Source organism: Ranitomeya variabilis, chromosome 2, assembly GCF_051348905.1.
Source record: "Ranitomeya variabilis isolate aRanVar5 chromosome 2, aRanVar5.hap1, whole genome shotgun sequence".
NCBI lineage: Eukaryota > Metazoa > Chordata > Amphibia > Anura > Dendrobatidae > Ranitomeya > Ranitomeya variabilis.
In genome coordinates, this window is record NC_135233.1 from 10,369,517 (window position 1) to 10,383,329 (window position 13,813).

Consider the following 13,813-nt stretch of genomic DNA (forward strand, 5'->3'; position numbering starts at 1 on the left):
TCTGAGAGACAGGTTGGTGAAATCCGACATTGGGCCCTCGAGGACTTTGGTCCAAAAGACTCTGAGCACAGCCAGACACGGGAATTCTCCGTGTTTGGGTTGTGCCTGTTGTAACAACATGCTAAAGGGAGGATTTTTTTTACCATCCCCACACTGGAAAGAAGATCTTTTTGAAGGGGAGATATACTTGCTCCTCCAGTTTTGTGGTGTATATGATCGTGTGCCCGTGTGGACTTACGTATGTGGGTGAGACGACCATGGAGGTGAGGGTCCGCATTAGCAAGCATAAGAGCACTGTGAGGACGGGGCTTACGGAGTTACCGGTCCCAAAACATGTTATTGAGCACAGACATTCAGTGAATCACCTGAGGTTCAGGGTCATAGACAGTGTCCGGTTCTCAGGAGGGGTGGTGACAGATTACAGATACTAAAAAGGAAGGAACTGCGGAGGATTTATACGTCGGGGTCTTTACAGCCAAAGGGCCTGAATATTGATTTTAATCTACATACCTGTGCTTTTTAAGTAAGATAGTATAAGATCTGGGGTAGACTTGTCGCTTCTGTTTTTAGTTGCACATTGCTTTTGTTTGGTGGTATATATATTCATTCTTTTATTTGTTTTTTCTTTTTGAGATGGATATTGCCACAGTCGGCTGTCAGGAGGAATGGGATACCTGGGAACACTATTTGGAATTGAGGATGCTGTTAGACTTTGGTTTGGTTCCCCTCCCTATGCCCCCCGACTGTTGCTTAATTCATATATTTGAATTTTTTTCTTTTTATATAGATAATTGTCTGTAGTTTTGTGCAATAGAGGATGGATCCGGTGGAGGGACGTTAGATGTGGGTTTTGGTTTTCTTCGATTCCATGAATGATCCCCCTCTAGTAGAATTTGCCAGAGCTGCGTCTGTTTACAGGTCTCCTAGGTAACCGACTATGACGCGAGTCACGTGACGCGGACGATGTGTAGTGGGCGGGTTGCAGCGCTGGTTGGTCCGCGCTCCGATCATGTGACGTGGACCGTTCCGGTTTGCAGTGCGCCTGCGCGCTCATATCGCCGCTGCTATGTGACCTGGGAATGATGCCGGACCATGACGAAGGTATGTGGAGACTATACGGGGTGTGATACGATAGATCTGATTGGAGAGAATAAAGGGTTTCCAATGTCCTGGGGCTGGTGATAGGTACCTGGATACATTTTGGCGCTACCTTAGAGGATAGCCGATTGGCCCAGAATGCGTCTGTGCTCCACATGAACCTGCATTGATTGGTGCACGTATCTATGACAACCTAAATGCACGAAGCGGATTGCACAGTAGATTGTGTACATAAGTTGTTTTGATAAAACTTTGTTGAATATCTATACCGGCTAAATGATAGGTATATCAGCGATTGTTGATTTTTAATGTATATGTGTCTGATGTTTGTTTTTTACACTGAGAGATTATATTTGTATAGTGGGCAGGGGCTTGATGGTGATTGGTGCCCTGCGTGGTATCCACACTATTTAAGGCCGACCCTTTTTACTGTTTGTATGCTTGAAAAAGACCTTCTCGGTCGAAACGTTGCTTTAATGGCATAATAAAGCTATCTTTTGTATCTACTACACCTGGATGGAGCGCTGTGATCCTTCCTCTTAAGCTACTTGATTGTCCTGGAAGGTTCCCTGGACTATTAACGGGCGCCCCAGTAAGTGAGTGCTGTCAGCCGTCTCTCTTTTTTACATAATAAGATCCTGTCTGCAGCCACCACTAGGGGGAGCTCCCTGTATACAGATACATGATAAGATCCTGTTTCCAGCCGCCACTAGGGGGAGCTCCCTGTATATAGAGATACATGATAAGATCCTGTCTGCAGCCACCACTAGGGGGAGCTCCCTGTATACAGAGATACATGATAAGAGCCTGTCTGCAGTCACCACTAGGGGGAGCTCCCTGTATACAGAGATACATTATAAGATCCTGTCTGCAGTCACCACTAGGGGGAGCTCCCTGTATACAGAGATACATTATAAGATCCTGTCTGCAGCCACCATTAGAGGGAGCTCCCTGTATACAGAGATACATGATAAGATCCTGTCTGCAGCCACCACTAGGAGGAGCTCCCTGTATACAGAGATACATGATAAGATCCTGCCTGCAGTCATCACTAGGGGGAGCTCCCTGTATACAGAGATACATGATACGATCCTGTCTGCAGTCACCACTAGGGGGAGCTCCCTGTATACAGAGATACATGATAAGATCCTGTCTGCAGACACCACTAGGGGGAGCTCCCTGTATACAGAGATACATGATAAGATCCTGTCTGCAGTCATCACTAGGGGGAGCTCCCTGTATACAGAGATACATGATACGATCCTGTCTGCAGTCACCACTAGGGGGAGCTCCCTGTATACAGAGATACATGATAAGATTCTGTCTGCAGCCACCACCATTACGGGGAGCTCCCTGTATACAGAGATACATGATAAGATCCTGTCTGCAGCCACCACTAGGGGGAGCTCCCTGTATACAGAGATACTAGATAAGATCCTGTCTGCAGACACCACTAGGGGGAGCTCCCTGTATACAGAGATACATGATAAGATCCTGTCTGCAGCCACCACTAGGAGGAGCTCCCTGTATACAGAGATACATGATAAGATCCTGTCTGCAGTCATCACTAGGGGGAGCTCCCTGTATACAGAGATACATGATAAGATCCTGTCTGCAGCCACCACTGGGGGGAGCTCCCTGTATACAGAGATACATGATAAGATCCTGTCTGCAGCCACCACTAGGGGGAGCTCCCTGTATACAGAGATACATGATAAGATCCTGTCTGCAGCCACCACTAGGGGGAGCTCCCTGTATACAGAGATACATGATAAGATCCTGTCTGTAGTCACCACTAGGGGGAGCTCCCTGTATACAGAGATTCATGATAAGATCCTGTCTGCAGTCACCACTAGGGGGAGCTCCCTGTATAGAGATACATGTTAAGATCTTGTCTGCAGCCACCACTAGGGGGAGCTCCCTGTATATAGGTATATAGAGATATATGATAAGATCCTGTCTGCAGCCACCACTAGAGGGAGCTCCCTGTATACAGAGATACATGATAAGATGCTGTCTGCAGCCACCACTAGGGGGAGCTTCCTGTATATAGGTATATAGAGATACATGATAAGATCCTGTCTGCAGCCACCACTAGGGGGAGCTCCCTGTATACAGTGATACATGATAAGATCCTGTCTGCAGCCACCACTAAGGGGAGCTCCCTGTATACAGAGATACATGATAAGATCCTGTCTGCAGCCACCACTAGGGGGAGCTCCCTGTATACAGAGATACATGATAAGATCCTGTCTGCAGCCACCACTAGGGGGAGCTCCCTGTATACAGAAATACATGATAAGATCCTGTCTGCAGCCACCACTAGGGGGAGCTCCCTGTGTACAGAGATACATGGTGAGATCCTGTCTGATGTCACCACTAGGGGGAGCTCCCTGCATACAGAGATACACGATAAGATCCTGTCTGCAGCCTCCACTAGAGGGAGCTCCCTGCATACAAATACACGATAAGATCCTGCCTGCAGCCACCACTAGGGGGAGCTCCCTGTATACAGAGATACATAATAAGATCCTGTCTGCATCCACCACTAGGGGGAGCTCCCTGTACACAGAGATACATGATAAGATCCTGTCTGCAGCCACCACTAGGGGGAGCTCCCTGTATACAGAGATACGTGATAAGATCCTGTCTGCAGCCACCACTAGGGGGAGCTCCCTGTATACAGAGATACATGATAAGATCCTGTCTGCAGCCACCACTAGGGAGAGCTCCCTATATACAGAGATACATTATAAGATCCTGACTGCAGCCACCACTAGGGGGAGCTCCCTGTATACAGAGATACATAAGATTCTGTCTGCAGCTGCCACTAGGGGGAGCTCCCTGTATACAGAGATACACAATAAGATCCTGTCTGCAGTCACCACTAGGGGGAGCTCCCTGTATACAGAGATACATGATAAGATCCTGTCTGCAGCCACCACTAGGGGGAGCTCCCTGTATACAGAGATACATGATAAGATCCTGCCTGCAGTCATCACTAGGGGGAGCTCCCTGTATACAGAGATACATGATACGATCCTGTCTGCAGTCACCACTAGGGGGAGCTCCCTATATACAGAGATACATGATAAGATTCTGTCTGCAGCCACCACCATTACGGGGAGCTCCCTGTATACAGAGATACTAGATAAGATCCTGTCTGCAGACACCACTAGGGGGAGCTCCCTGTATACAGAGATACATGATAAGATCCTGTCTGCAGCCACCATTAGGGGGAGCTCCCTGTATACAGAGATACATGATAAGATCCTGTCTGCAGTCATCACTAGGGGGAGCTCCCTGTATACAGAGATACATGATAAGATCCTGTCTGCAGCCACCACTGGGGGGAGCTCCCTGTATACAGAGATACATGATAAGATCCTGTCTGCAGCCACCACTAGGGGGAGCTCCCTGTATACAGAGATACATGATAAGATCCTGTCTGCAGCCACCACTAGGGGGAGCTCCCTGTATACAGAGATACATGATAAGATCCTGTCTGTAGTCACCACTAGGGGGAGCTCCCTGTATAGAGATACATGTTAAGATCTTGTCTGCAGCCACCACTAGGGGGAGCTCCCTGTATATAGGTATATAGAGATATATGATAAGATCCTGTCTGCAGCCACCACTAGAGGGAGCTCCCTGTATACAGAGATACATGATAAGATGCTGTCTGCAGCCACCACTAGGGGGAGCTTCCTGTATATAGGTATATAGAGATACATGATAAGATCCTGTCTGCAGCCACCACTAGGGGGAGCTCCCTGTATACAGAGACACATGATAAGATCCTGTCTGCAGCCACCACTAGGGGGAGCTCCCTGTATACAGTGATACATGATAAGATCCTGTCTGCAGCCACCACTAAGGGGAGCTCCCTGTATACAGAGATACATGATAAGATCCTGTCTGCAGCCACCACTAGGGGGAGCTCCCTGTATACAGAGATACATGATAAGATCCTGTCTGCAGCCACCACTAGGGGGAGCTCCCTGTATACAGAAATACATGATAAGATCCTGTCTGCAGCCACCACTAGGGGGAGCTCCCTGTGTACAGAGATACATGGTGAGATCCTGTCTGATGTCACCACTAGGGGGAGCTCCCTGCATACAGAGATACACGATAAGATCCTGTCTGCAGCCTCCACTAGAGGGAGCTCCCTGCATACAAATACACGATAAGATCCTGCCTGCAGCCACCACTAGGGGGAGCTCCCTGTATACAGAGATACATGATAAGATCCTGTCTGCATCCACCACTAGGGGGAGCTCCCTGTACACAGAGATACATGATAAGATCCTGTCTGCAGCCACCACTAGGGGGAGCTCCCTGTATACAGAGATACGTGATAAGATCCTGTCTGCAGCCACCACTAGGGGGAGCTCCCTGTATACAGAGATACATGATAAGATCCTGTCTGCAGCCACCACTAGGGAGAGCTCCCTATATACAGAGATACATTATAAGATCCTGACTGCAGCCACCACTAGGGGGAGCTCCCTGTATACAGAGATACATAAGATTCTGTCTGCAGCCACCACTAGGGGGAGCTCCCTGTATACAGAGATACACAATAAGATCCTGTCTGCAGTCACCACTAGGGGGAGCTCCCTGTATACAGAGATACATGATAAGATCCTGTCTGCAGCCACCACTAGGGGGAGCTCCCTGTATACAGAGATACATGATAAGATCCTGTCTGCAGCCACCACAAGGGGGAGCTCCCTATATACAGAGATACAGGATAAGATCCTGTCTGCAGCCACCACTAGGGGGAGCTCCCTGTATGCAGAGATAGATGATAAGATCCTGTCTGCAGTCACCACTAGGGGGAGCTCCCTGTATACAGAGATACATGATAAGATCCTGTGTGCAGCCACCACTAGGGGGAGCTCCCTGTATGCAGAGATACATGATAAGATCCTGTCTGCAGCCACCACTAGGGGGAGCTCCCTGTATACCGAGATACATGATAAGATTCCGCCTGCGGTCACCACTAGGGGGAGCTCCCTGTATACAGAGATACATGATAAGATCCTGTCTGCAGCCACCACTGTTGTGAATTTGGATTCTGGGCTCCCCCGGTGGCCGCTTGTGGAATTGGACTTGTCATCCTCTTTCCTGTTTCACCTGATTCCATCAGTAGTGGGTGTCGCTATTTAAGCTCATTTCTCTGGTGGTTTCTTGCCGGTCAACAATGTTATCTGATGCCTCTCAGTGCTTGTTCCTGCTTCTAGACTACTACTAGATAAGTTGGACTTTTGTCCATGTTTTGTTTTGCCTATTTGTTCCAGTTCACAGCTGAAGTTTTGTTACTGTGTCTGGAAAGCTCTCGTTGATCAGGGATTGCTACTCTGGCGTTATGAGTTAATGCCAGAGTTTAAGGTAATCTCTGGATGGTGTTTTGTTAGTGTTTTTCTGCTGACCATGAAAGTATACTATCTGTCTTCTGCTATCTAGTAAGCGGACCTCAAATTTGCTAAGACTATTTTCCTGCTGCGTTTGTTGTTTCATCTGAACTCACCGTCATTATATGTGGGGGGCTACTGTCTTCTTTGAAATATTTCTCTAGAGGTGAGCCAGGTCTTATATTTCCCTCTGCTAGCTATTTAGGTCTTAGGCCAGAGCTGGGCATCTAGCGATAAATAGGAAATGCTACCTGGCTATTTCTAGTTGCGCGGCAGGCTTAGTTCATGGTCAGTATAGTTCCATCTTCCGAGAGCTTGTCCCTCTATAGGCTTGCTATGATCTCTGCCTGCAGAGATCATGACAGTTTGACCGGCCAATAAAGTGTTAAAGACCCAGGTTGAGAAAGGAGAGTTATAAGAAGTCTGCTGAAATTTTTTTTTTTTTTTTTTTTCCTCCAGTCTGCCTTGCTGCAGTCTTTTCTCTCTCTCTCCTCCTAATCTCTGTATGCTCTGTGTGCACCTGACAATAATGGATCTCCAGAGTGTAACTGCGGGTTTGAATAATCTCATCACGAAAGTACAAAATTTACAAGATTTTGTGGTACATGCTCCGGTATCTGAGCCGAGAATTCCTTTGCCGGAGTTCTTCACAGGGAATAGAGCTAGCTTCCAGAATTTCCGAAATAATTGTAAGCTTTATTTGTCCCTGAAGTCTCGTTCAGCTGGAGACCCTGCTCAGCAGGTTAGGATTGTGATTTCCTTGCTCAGGGGTGACCCTCAAGATTGGGCCTTCTCATTGCCAGCAGGGGATCCTGCGTTACGCGATGTGGATGCGTTTTTTCTGGCCTTGGGCTTGCTTTATGAGGAACCTCATTTGGAACTTCAGGCAGAAAAAACTTTGATGGCACTATCTCAGGGGCAAGACGAAGCTGAAGTTTTCTGCCAAAAATTCCGTAAATGGTCTGTGCTTACTCAGTGGAATGAGTGCGCCTTGGCGGCAACTTTCAGAGAAGGTCTCTCTGATGCCGTTAAGGATGTTATGGTGGGGTTCCCTTTGCCTGCAGGTCTGAATGAGTCCATGACAATGGCTATTCAGATTGATAGGCGTCTGCGGGAGCGCAAACCGGTGCACCATCTGGCGGTGTCTATGGAAAAGACGCCAGAAAGTATGCAGTGTGATAGAATTCTGTCCAGGAGCGAGCGACAGAATTTTAGACGGAAGAATGGATTGTGTTTCTATTGTGGGGATTCTACTCATGTTATATCGGCATGCTCTAGGCGTACAAAGAAGCTTGATAAGTCTGTTTCCATTAGCACCATTCAGTCTAAGTTTATTTTGTCTGTAACCCTGATTTGCTCTTTGTCATCCATTGCCACGGACGCCTATGTTGACTCTGGCGCCGCTCTGAGTCTTATGGATTGGTCCTTTGCCAATCGTTGTGGTTTTGATTTAGAGCCTTTGGAGACTCTTATTCCTCTGAAGGGGATTGACTCCACCCCATTGGCTAATAATAAACCACAATACTGGACACAAGTAACCATGCGTATCAATCCGGATCACCAGGAGATTATTCGTTTCCTGGTGCTGTATAATTTACATGACGATTTGGTACTGGGATTGCCATGGTTGCAGTCTCACAACCCAGTCTTGGACTGGAGAGCAATGTCTGTGTTGAGCTGGGGATGTAAGGGTATTCATGGGGACGTACCTTTGGTTTCTATTTCGTCGTCCATTCCCTCTGAAGTCCCTGAGTTCCTCTCTGATTATCAAGACGTCTTTGACGAACCCAAGCTTGGGTCGTTACCTCCGCACCGTGAGTGCGATTGTGCCATAGATTTGATACCGGGTTGTAAATATCCAAAGGGTCGTTTGTTTAATTTGTCTGTGCCGGAACATGCTGCTATGCGGGAATATATAAAGGAGTCTTTGGAAAAGGGACATATTCGTCCATCTTCTTCTCCCTTGGGAGCTGGGTTTTTCTTTGTCTCAAAAAAAGACGGCTCTTTGAGACCATGTATTGATTATCGGCTTCTGAATAAGATCACTGTTAAGTATCAATACCCATTGCCATTGCTTACTGATTTGTTTGCTCGTATAGAGGGTGCTAAGTGGTTCTCTAAAATTGATCTTCGTGGGGCGTATAATTTGGTGCGGATCAGGCAGGGGGATGAGTGGAAGACCGCATTTAATACGCCCGAGGGCCACTTTGAGTATTTGGTCATGCCTTTTGGTCTTTCTAATGCCCCTTCAGTTTTCCAGTCTTTTATGCATGATATTTTCCGCGATTTTCTGGATAAATTTATGATAATATATCTGGATGATATTCTGATTTTTTCTGATGACTGGGACTCTCATGTCCAGCAGGTCAGGAGAGTTTTTCAGGTTCTGCGGTCTAATTCTTTATGTGTGAAGGGGTCTAAGTGCGTTTTTGGGGTCCAGAAAATTTCCTTTTTGGGGTATATTTTTTCTCCCTCTTCCATTGAGATGGATCCCGTCAAGGTGCAAGCTATTTGTGACTGGACTCAGCCCTCCTCTCTTAAGGGTCTTCAGAGATTTTTGGGCTTTGCCAACTTTTACCGCCGATTTATTGCTGGTTTTTCGGATGTCGTTAAACCACTGACTGATTTGACCAGACAAGGCGCTGATGTTGCTAATTGGTCCCCTCATGCTGTAGAGGCCTTTCAGGAGCTTAAGCGCCGTTTTGCTTCTGCCCCTGTGTTGCGTCAGCCTGATGTGAATCTGCCTTTTCAGGTTGAGGTTGACGCTTCGGAGATCGGAGCTGGGGCAGTGTTGTCGCAGAAAGGTTCCGACTGCTCCGTCATTAGGCCTTGTGCCTTCTTTTCTCGCAAATTTTCGCCCGCAGAGCGGAATTATGATGTTGGGAATCGGGAGCTTTTGGCCATGAAGTGGGCGTTTGAGGAGTGGCGCCATTGGCTCGAGGGGGCTAGACATCAGGTGGTGGTATTGACTGACCACAAAAATTTGATTTATCTTGAGACTGCCAGACGCCTGAATCCTAGACAGGCGCGCTGGTCTTTATTTTTTTTCTCGCTTTAATTTTGTGGTGTCATACCTACCGGGTTCTAAGAATGTTAAGGCAGATGCCCTTTCTAGGAGTTTTGACCCGGACTCTCCTGGTAATTCTGAACCCACAGGTATCCTTAGGGAGGGAGTAATTTTGTCGGCCGTTTCTCCTGATCTGCGGCGGTCCTTGCAAGAGTTTCAGGCGGATAGACCGGATCGTTGTCCGCCTGATAGACTGTTTGTTCCGGATGATTGGACCAGCAGAGTCATCTCTGAGGTACATTCTTCTGCATTGGCAGGTCATCCCGGAATTTTTGGTACCAGGGATTTGGTGGCAAGATCCTTCTGGTGGCCTTCTCTGTCACGAGATGTGCGAGTCTTTGTGCAGTCATGTGACGTTTGTGCTCGGGCCAAGTCTTGTAGTTCTCGGGCTAGCGGACTGCTGTTGCCCTTGCCTATTCCTAAGAGGCCTTGGACACACATCTCGATGGATTTTATTTCAGATCTGCCTGTTTCCCAGAAGATGTCTGTCATCTGGGTGGTCTGTGACCGTTTCTCTAAAATGGTCCATTTGGTTCCTCTGCCCAAGTTGCCTTCTTCTTCTGAGTTGGTTCCTCTGTTTTTTCAGAATGTTGTCCGATTGCACGGTATTCCTGAGAATATTGTTTCTGACAGAGGTACCCAATTTGTGTCTAGATTTTGGCGGGCATTCTGTGCTAGGATGGGCATAGATTTGTCTTTTTCGTCTGCTTTTCACCCTCAGACTAATGGCCAGACCGAGCGGACTAATCAGACCCTTGAGACATATCTGAGGTGTTTTGTCTCTGCTGACCAGGATGATTGGGTTGCTTTTTTGCCATTGGCAGAGTTCGCCCTCAATAATCGGGCCAGTTCTTCCACCTTGGTGTCCCCGTTTTTCTGTAATTCGGGGTTTCACCCTCGATTTTCCTCCGGTCAGGTGGAATCCTCGGATTGTCCTGGAGTGGATGCGGTGGTAGAGAGATTGCATCACATTTGGGGGCAGGTTATGGACAATTTGAAGTTGTCCCAGGAGAAGACTCAGCGTTTTGCCAACCGTCATCGTCGTGTTGGTTCTCGGCTTTGTGTTGGAGATTTAGTGTGGTTGTCTTCTCGTTTTGTCCCTATGAGGGTCTCTTCTCCTAAGTTTAAACCTCGGTTCATCGGCCCTTATAGAATATTGGAGATTCTTAATCCTGTTTCTTTCCGTTTGGACCTCCCTGCGTCCTTTTCCATTCATAACGTTTTTCATCGGTCGTTATTGCGCAGGTATGAGGTACCTGTTGTACCTTCAGTTGAGCCTCCTGCTCCGGTGTTGGTTGAGGGTGAGTTGGAGTACGTTGTGGAGAAAATTTTGGACTCTCGTGTTTCCAGACGGAAACTCCAGTATCTGGTCAACTGGAAGGGTTACGGCCAGGAGGATAATTCTTGGGTCAATGCATCTGATGTTCATGCTTCTGATCTTGTTCGTGCCTTCCATAGGGCTCATCCTGGTCGCCCTGGTGGATCTGGTGAGGGTTCGGTGCCCCCTCCTTGAGGGGGGGGTACTGTTGTGAATTTGGATTCTGGGCTCCCCCGGTGGCCGCTTGTGGAATTGGACTTGTCATCCTCTTTCCTGTTTCACCTGATTCCATCAGTAGTGGGTGTCGCTATTTAAGCTCATTTCTCTGGTGGTTTCTTGCCGGTCAACAATGTTATCTGATGCCTCTCAGTGCTTGTTCCTGCTTCTAGACTACTACTAGATAAGTTGGACTTTTGTCCATGTTTTGTTTTGCCTATTTGTTCCAGTTCACAGCTGAAGTTTTGTTACTGTGTCTGGAAAGCTCTCGTTGATCAGGGATTGCTACTCTGGCGTTATGAGTTAATGCCAGAGTTTAAGGTAATCTCTGGATGGTGTTTTGTTAGTGTTTTTCTGCTGACCATGAAAGTATACTATCTGTCTTCTGCTATCTAGTAAGCGGACCTCAAATTTGCTAAGACTATTTTCCTGCTGCGTTTGTTGTTTCATCTGAACTCACCGTCATTATATGTGGGGGGCTACTGTCTTCTTTGAAATATTTCTCTAGAGGTGAGCCAGGTCTTATATTTCCCTCTGCTAGCTATTTAGGTCTTAGGCCAGAGCTGGGCATCTAGCGATAAATAGGAAATGCTACCTGGCTATTTCTAGTTGCGCGGCAGGCTTAGTTCATGGTCAGTATAGTTCCATCTTCCGAGAGCTTGTCCCTCTATAGGCTTGCTATGATCTCTGCCTGCAGAGATCATGACACACCACTAGGGGGAGCTCTGTTGTGAACTCTATTTTTGGGCTCCCTCTAGTGGTCACAAGCGGTACTGTGTAGTGTTGTCTTTCTGCAGGTTGGCAGCATCAGCTGGTTCGTTATCCTTGGCTGGTTTCCTATTTAGCTCACCTGGATACTCAGTTCCTTGCCTGCTATCAATGTATTCAGTGCTCTTCAGATTCCTTGTGACTACCTTGCTCCCAGTCTCTCCACGACAACCAAAGTTTTTGTTTGTTCATTTTTTGATTATCAGCATTCATCATGTTTCTTGTCCAGCTTGCTAAAATGTGATTTCCTCGCTTGCTGGTTGCTCTAGGGGACTGAGTTTCTCCCCCCACACCGTTAGTTGGTGCGGGGGTTCTGGAAATCTCAGTGTGGATATTTTGTAAGGGTTTTTTACTGACCGCACAGACCCCTTTCCTATTTTCTGCTATCTAGTATTAGTGGGCCTCATTTGCTGAATCTGCTTTCACCCCTGTGTATGTGCCTTCCTCTTACCTCACCGTTATTATTTGTTGGGGGCTTCTATATCTTTGGGGATTATTTCTCTGGAGGCAAGTGAGGTCTTTCTCTCTCTCTAGGGGTAGTTAGTTCCTCAGGCTGGCTCGAGACGTCTAGGATTTTAGGCACGTTCACCGGCTACTTCTAGTGTGTTTGGTTAGGTTCAGATTTGCGGTCAGTCCAGTTTGCCACCTCCCTAGAGCTTGTCCTATGTTTGTTACTTAGCTGGAGTAATTTGTGATCCTCAACCACTAAGGATCATAACAGAGCTCCCTGTATACAGAGATACATGATAAGATGCTGTCTGCAGCCACCACTAGGGGGAGCTCCCTGTATACAGAGATACATGATAAGATCCTGTCTGCAGCCACCACTAGGGGGAGCTCCCTGTATACAGAGATACATGATAAGATCCTGTCTGCAGCCACCACTAGGGGGAGCTCCCTGTATACAGAGATACATGATAAGATCCTGTCTGCAGCCACCACTAGGTGGAGCTCCCTGTATACAGAGATACAAGATAAGATCCTGTCTGCAGCCACCACTAGGTGGAGCTCCCTGTATACAGAGATACATGATAAGATCCTGTCTGCAGCCACCACTAGGGGGAGCTCCCTGTATACAGAGATACATGATAAGATTCTGTCTGCAGTCACCACTAGGGGGAGCTCCCTGTATGCAGAGATACATAATAAGATTCTGTCTGCAGCCACCACTAGGGGGAGCTCCCTGTATACAGAGATACATGATAAGATTCTGTCTGCAGTCACCACTAGTGGGAGCTCCATGTATACAGAGATACATGATAAGATCCTGTCTGCAGCCACCACTAGGGAGAGCTCCCTATATACAGAGATACATTATAAGATCCTGACTGCAGCCACCACTAGGGGGAGCTCCCTGTATACAGAGATACATAAGATTCTGTCTGCAGCCACCACTAGGGGGAGCTCCCTGTATACAGAGATACATGATAAGATCCTGTCTGCAGCCACCACTAGGGGGAGCTCCCTGTATACAGAGATACATGATAAGATCCTGTCTGCAGCCACCACTAGGGGGAGCTCCCTGTATACAGAGATACATGATAAGATTCTGTCTGCAGTCACCACTAGGGGGAGCTCCCTGTATGCAGAGATACATAATAAGATTCTGTCTGCAGCCACCACTAGGGGGAGCTCCCTGTATACAGAGATACATGATAAGATTCTGTCTGCAGTCACCACTAGTGGGAGCTCCATGTATACAGAGATACATGATAAGATCCTGTCTGCAGCCACCACTAGGGAGAGCTCCCTATATACAGAGATACATTATAAGATCCTGACTGCAGCCACCACTAGGGGGAGCTCCCTGTATACAGAGATACATAAGATTCTGTCTGCAGCCACCACTAGGGGGAGCTCCCTGTATACAGAGATACATGATAAGATCCTGTCTGCAGCCACCACTAGGGGGAGCTCCCTGTATAC

The 13,813-nt window shown here is 47.5% G+C and overlaps 1 protein-coding gene across 1 annotated transcript in view; it reads left to right on the forward strand.

The window, feature by feature from the left end:
* The first annotated feature begins 219 nt into the window (after positions 1-219).
* The window catches only part of LOC143804163 (uncharacterized), a 73,499-nt gene continuing 59,905 nt past the window's right edge, over positions 220-13,813 (forward strand). Inside the window, exon 1 of the mRNA XM_077281971.1 lies at positions 220-263. Within this exon, the coding sequence (XP_077138086.1) occupies positions 258-263 (6 nt within the window). The 5' untranslated portion in view covers positions 220-257. The remainder of the gene's footprint in view (positions 264-13,813) is intronic.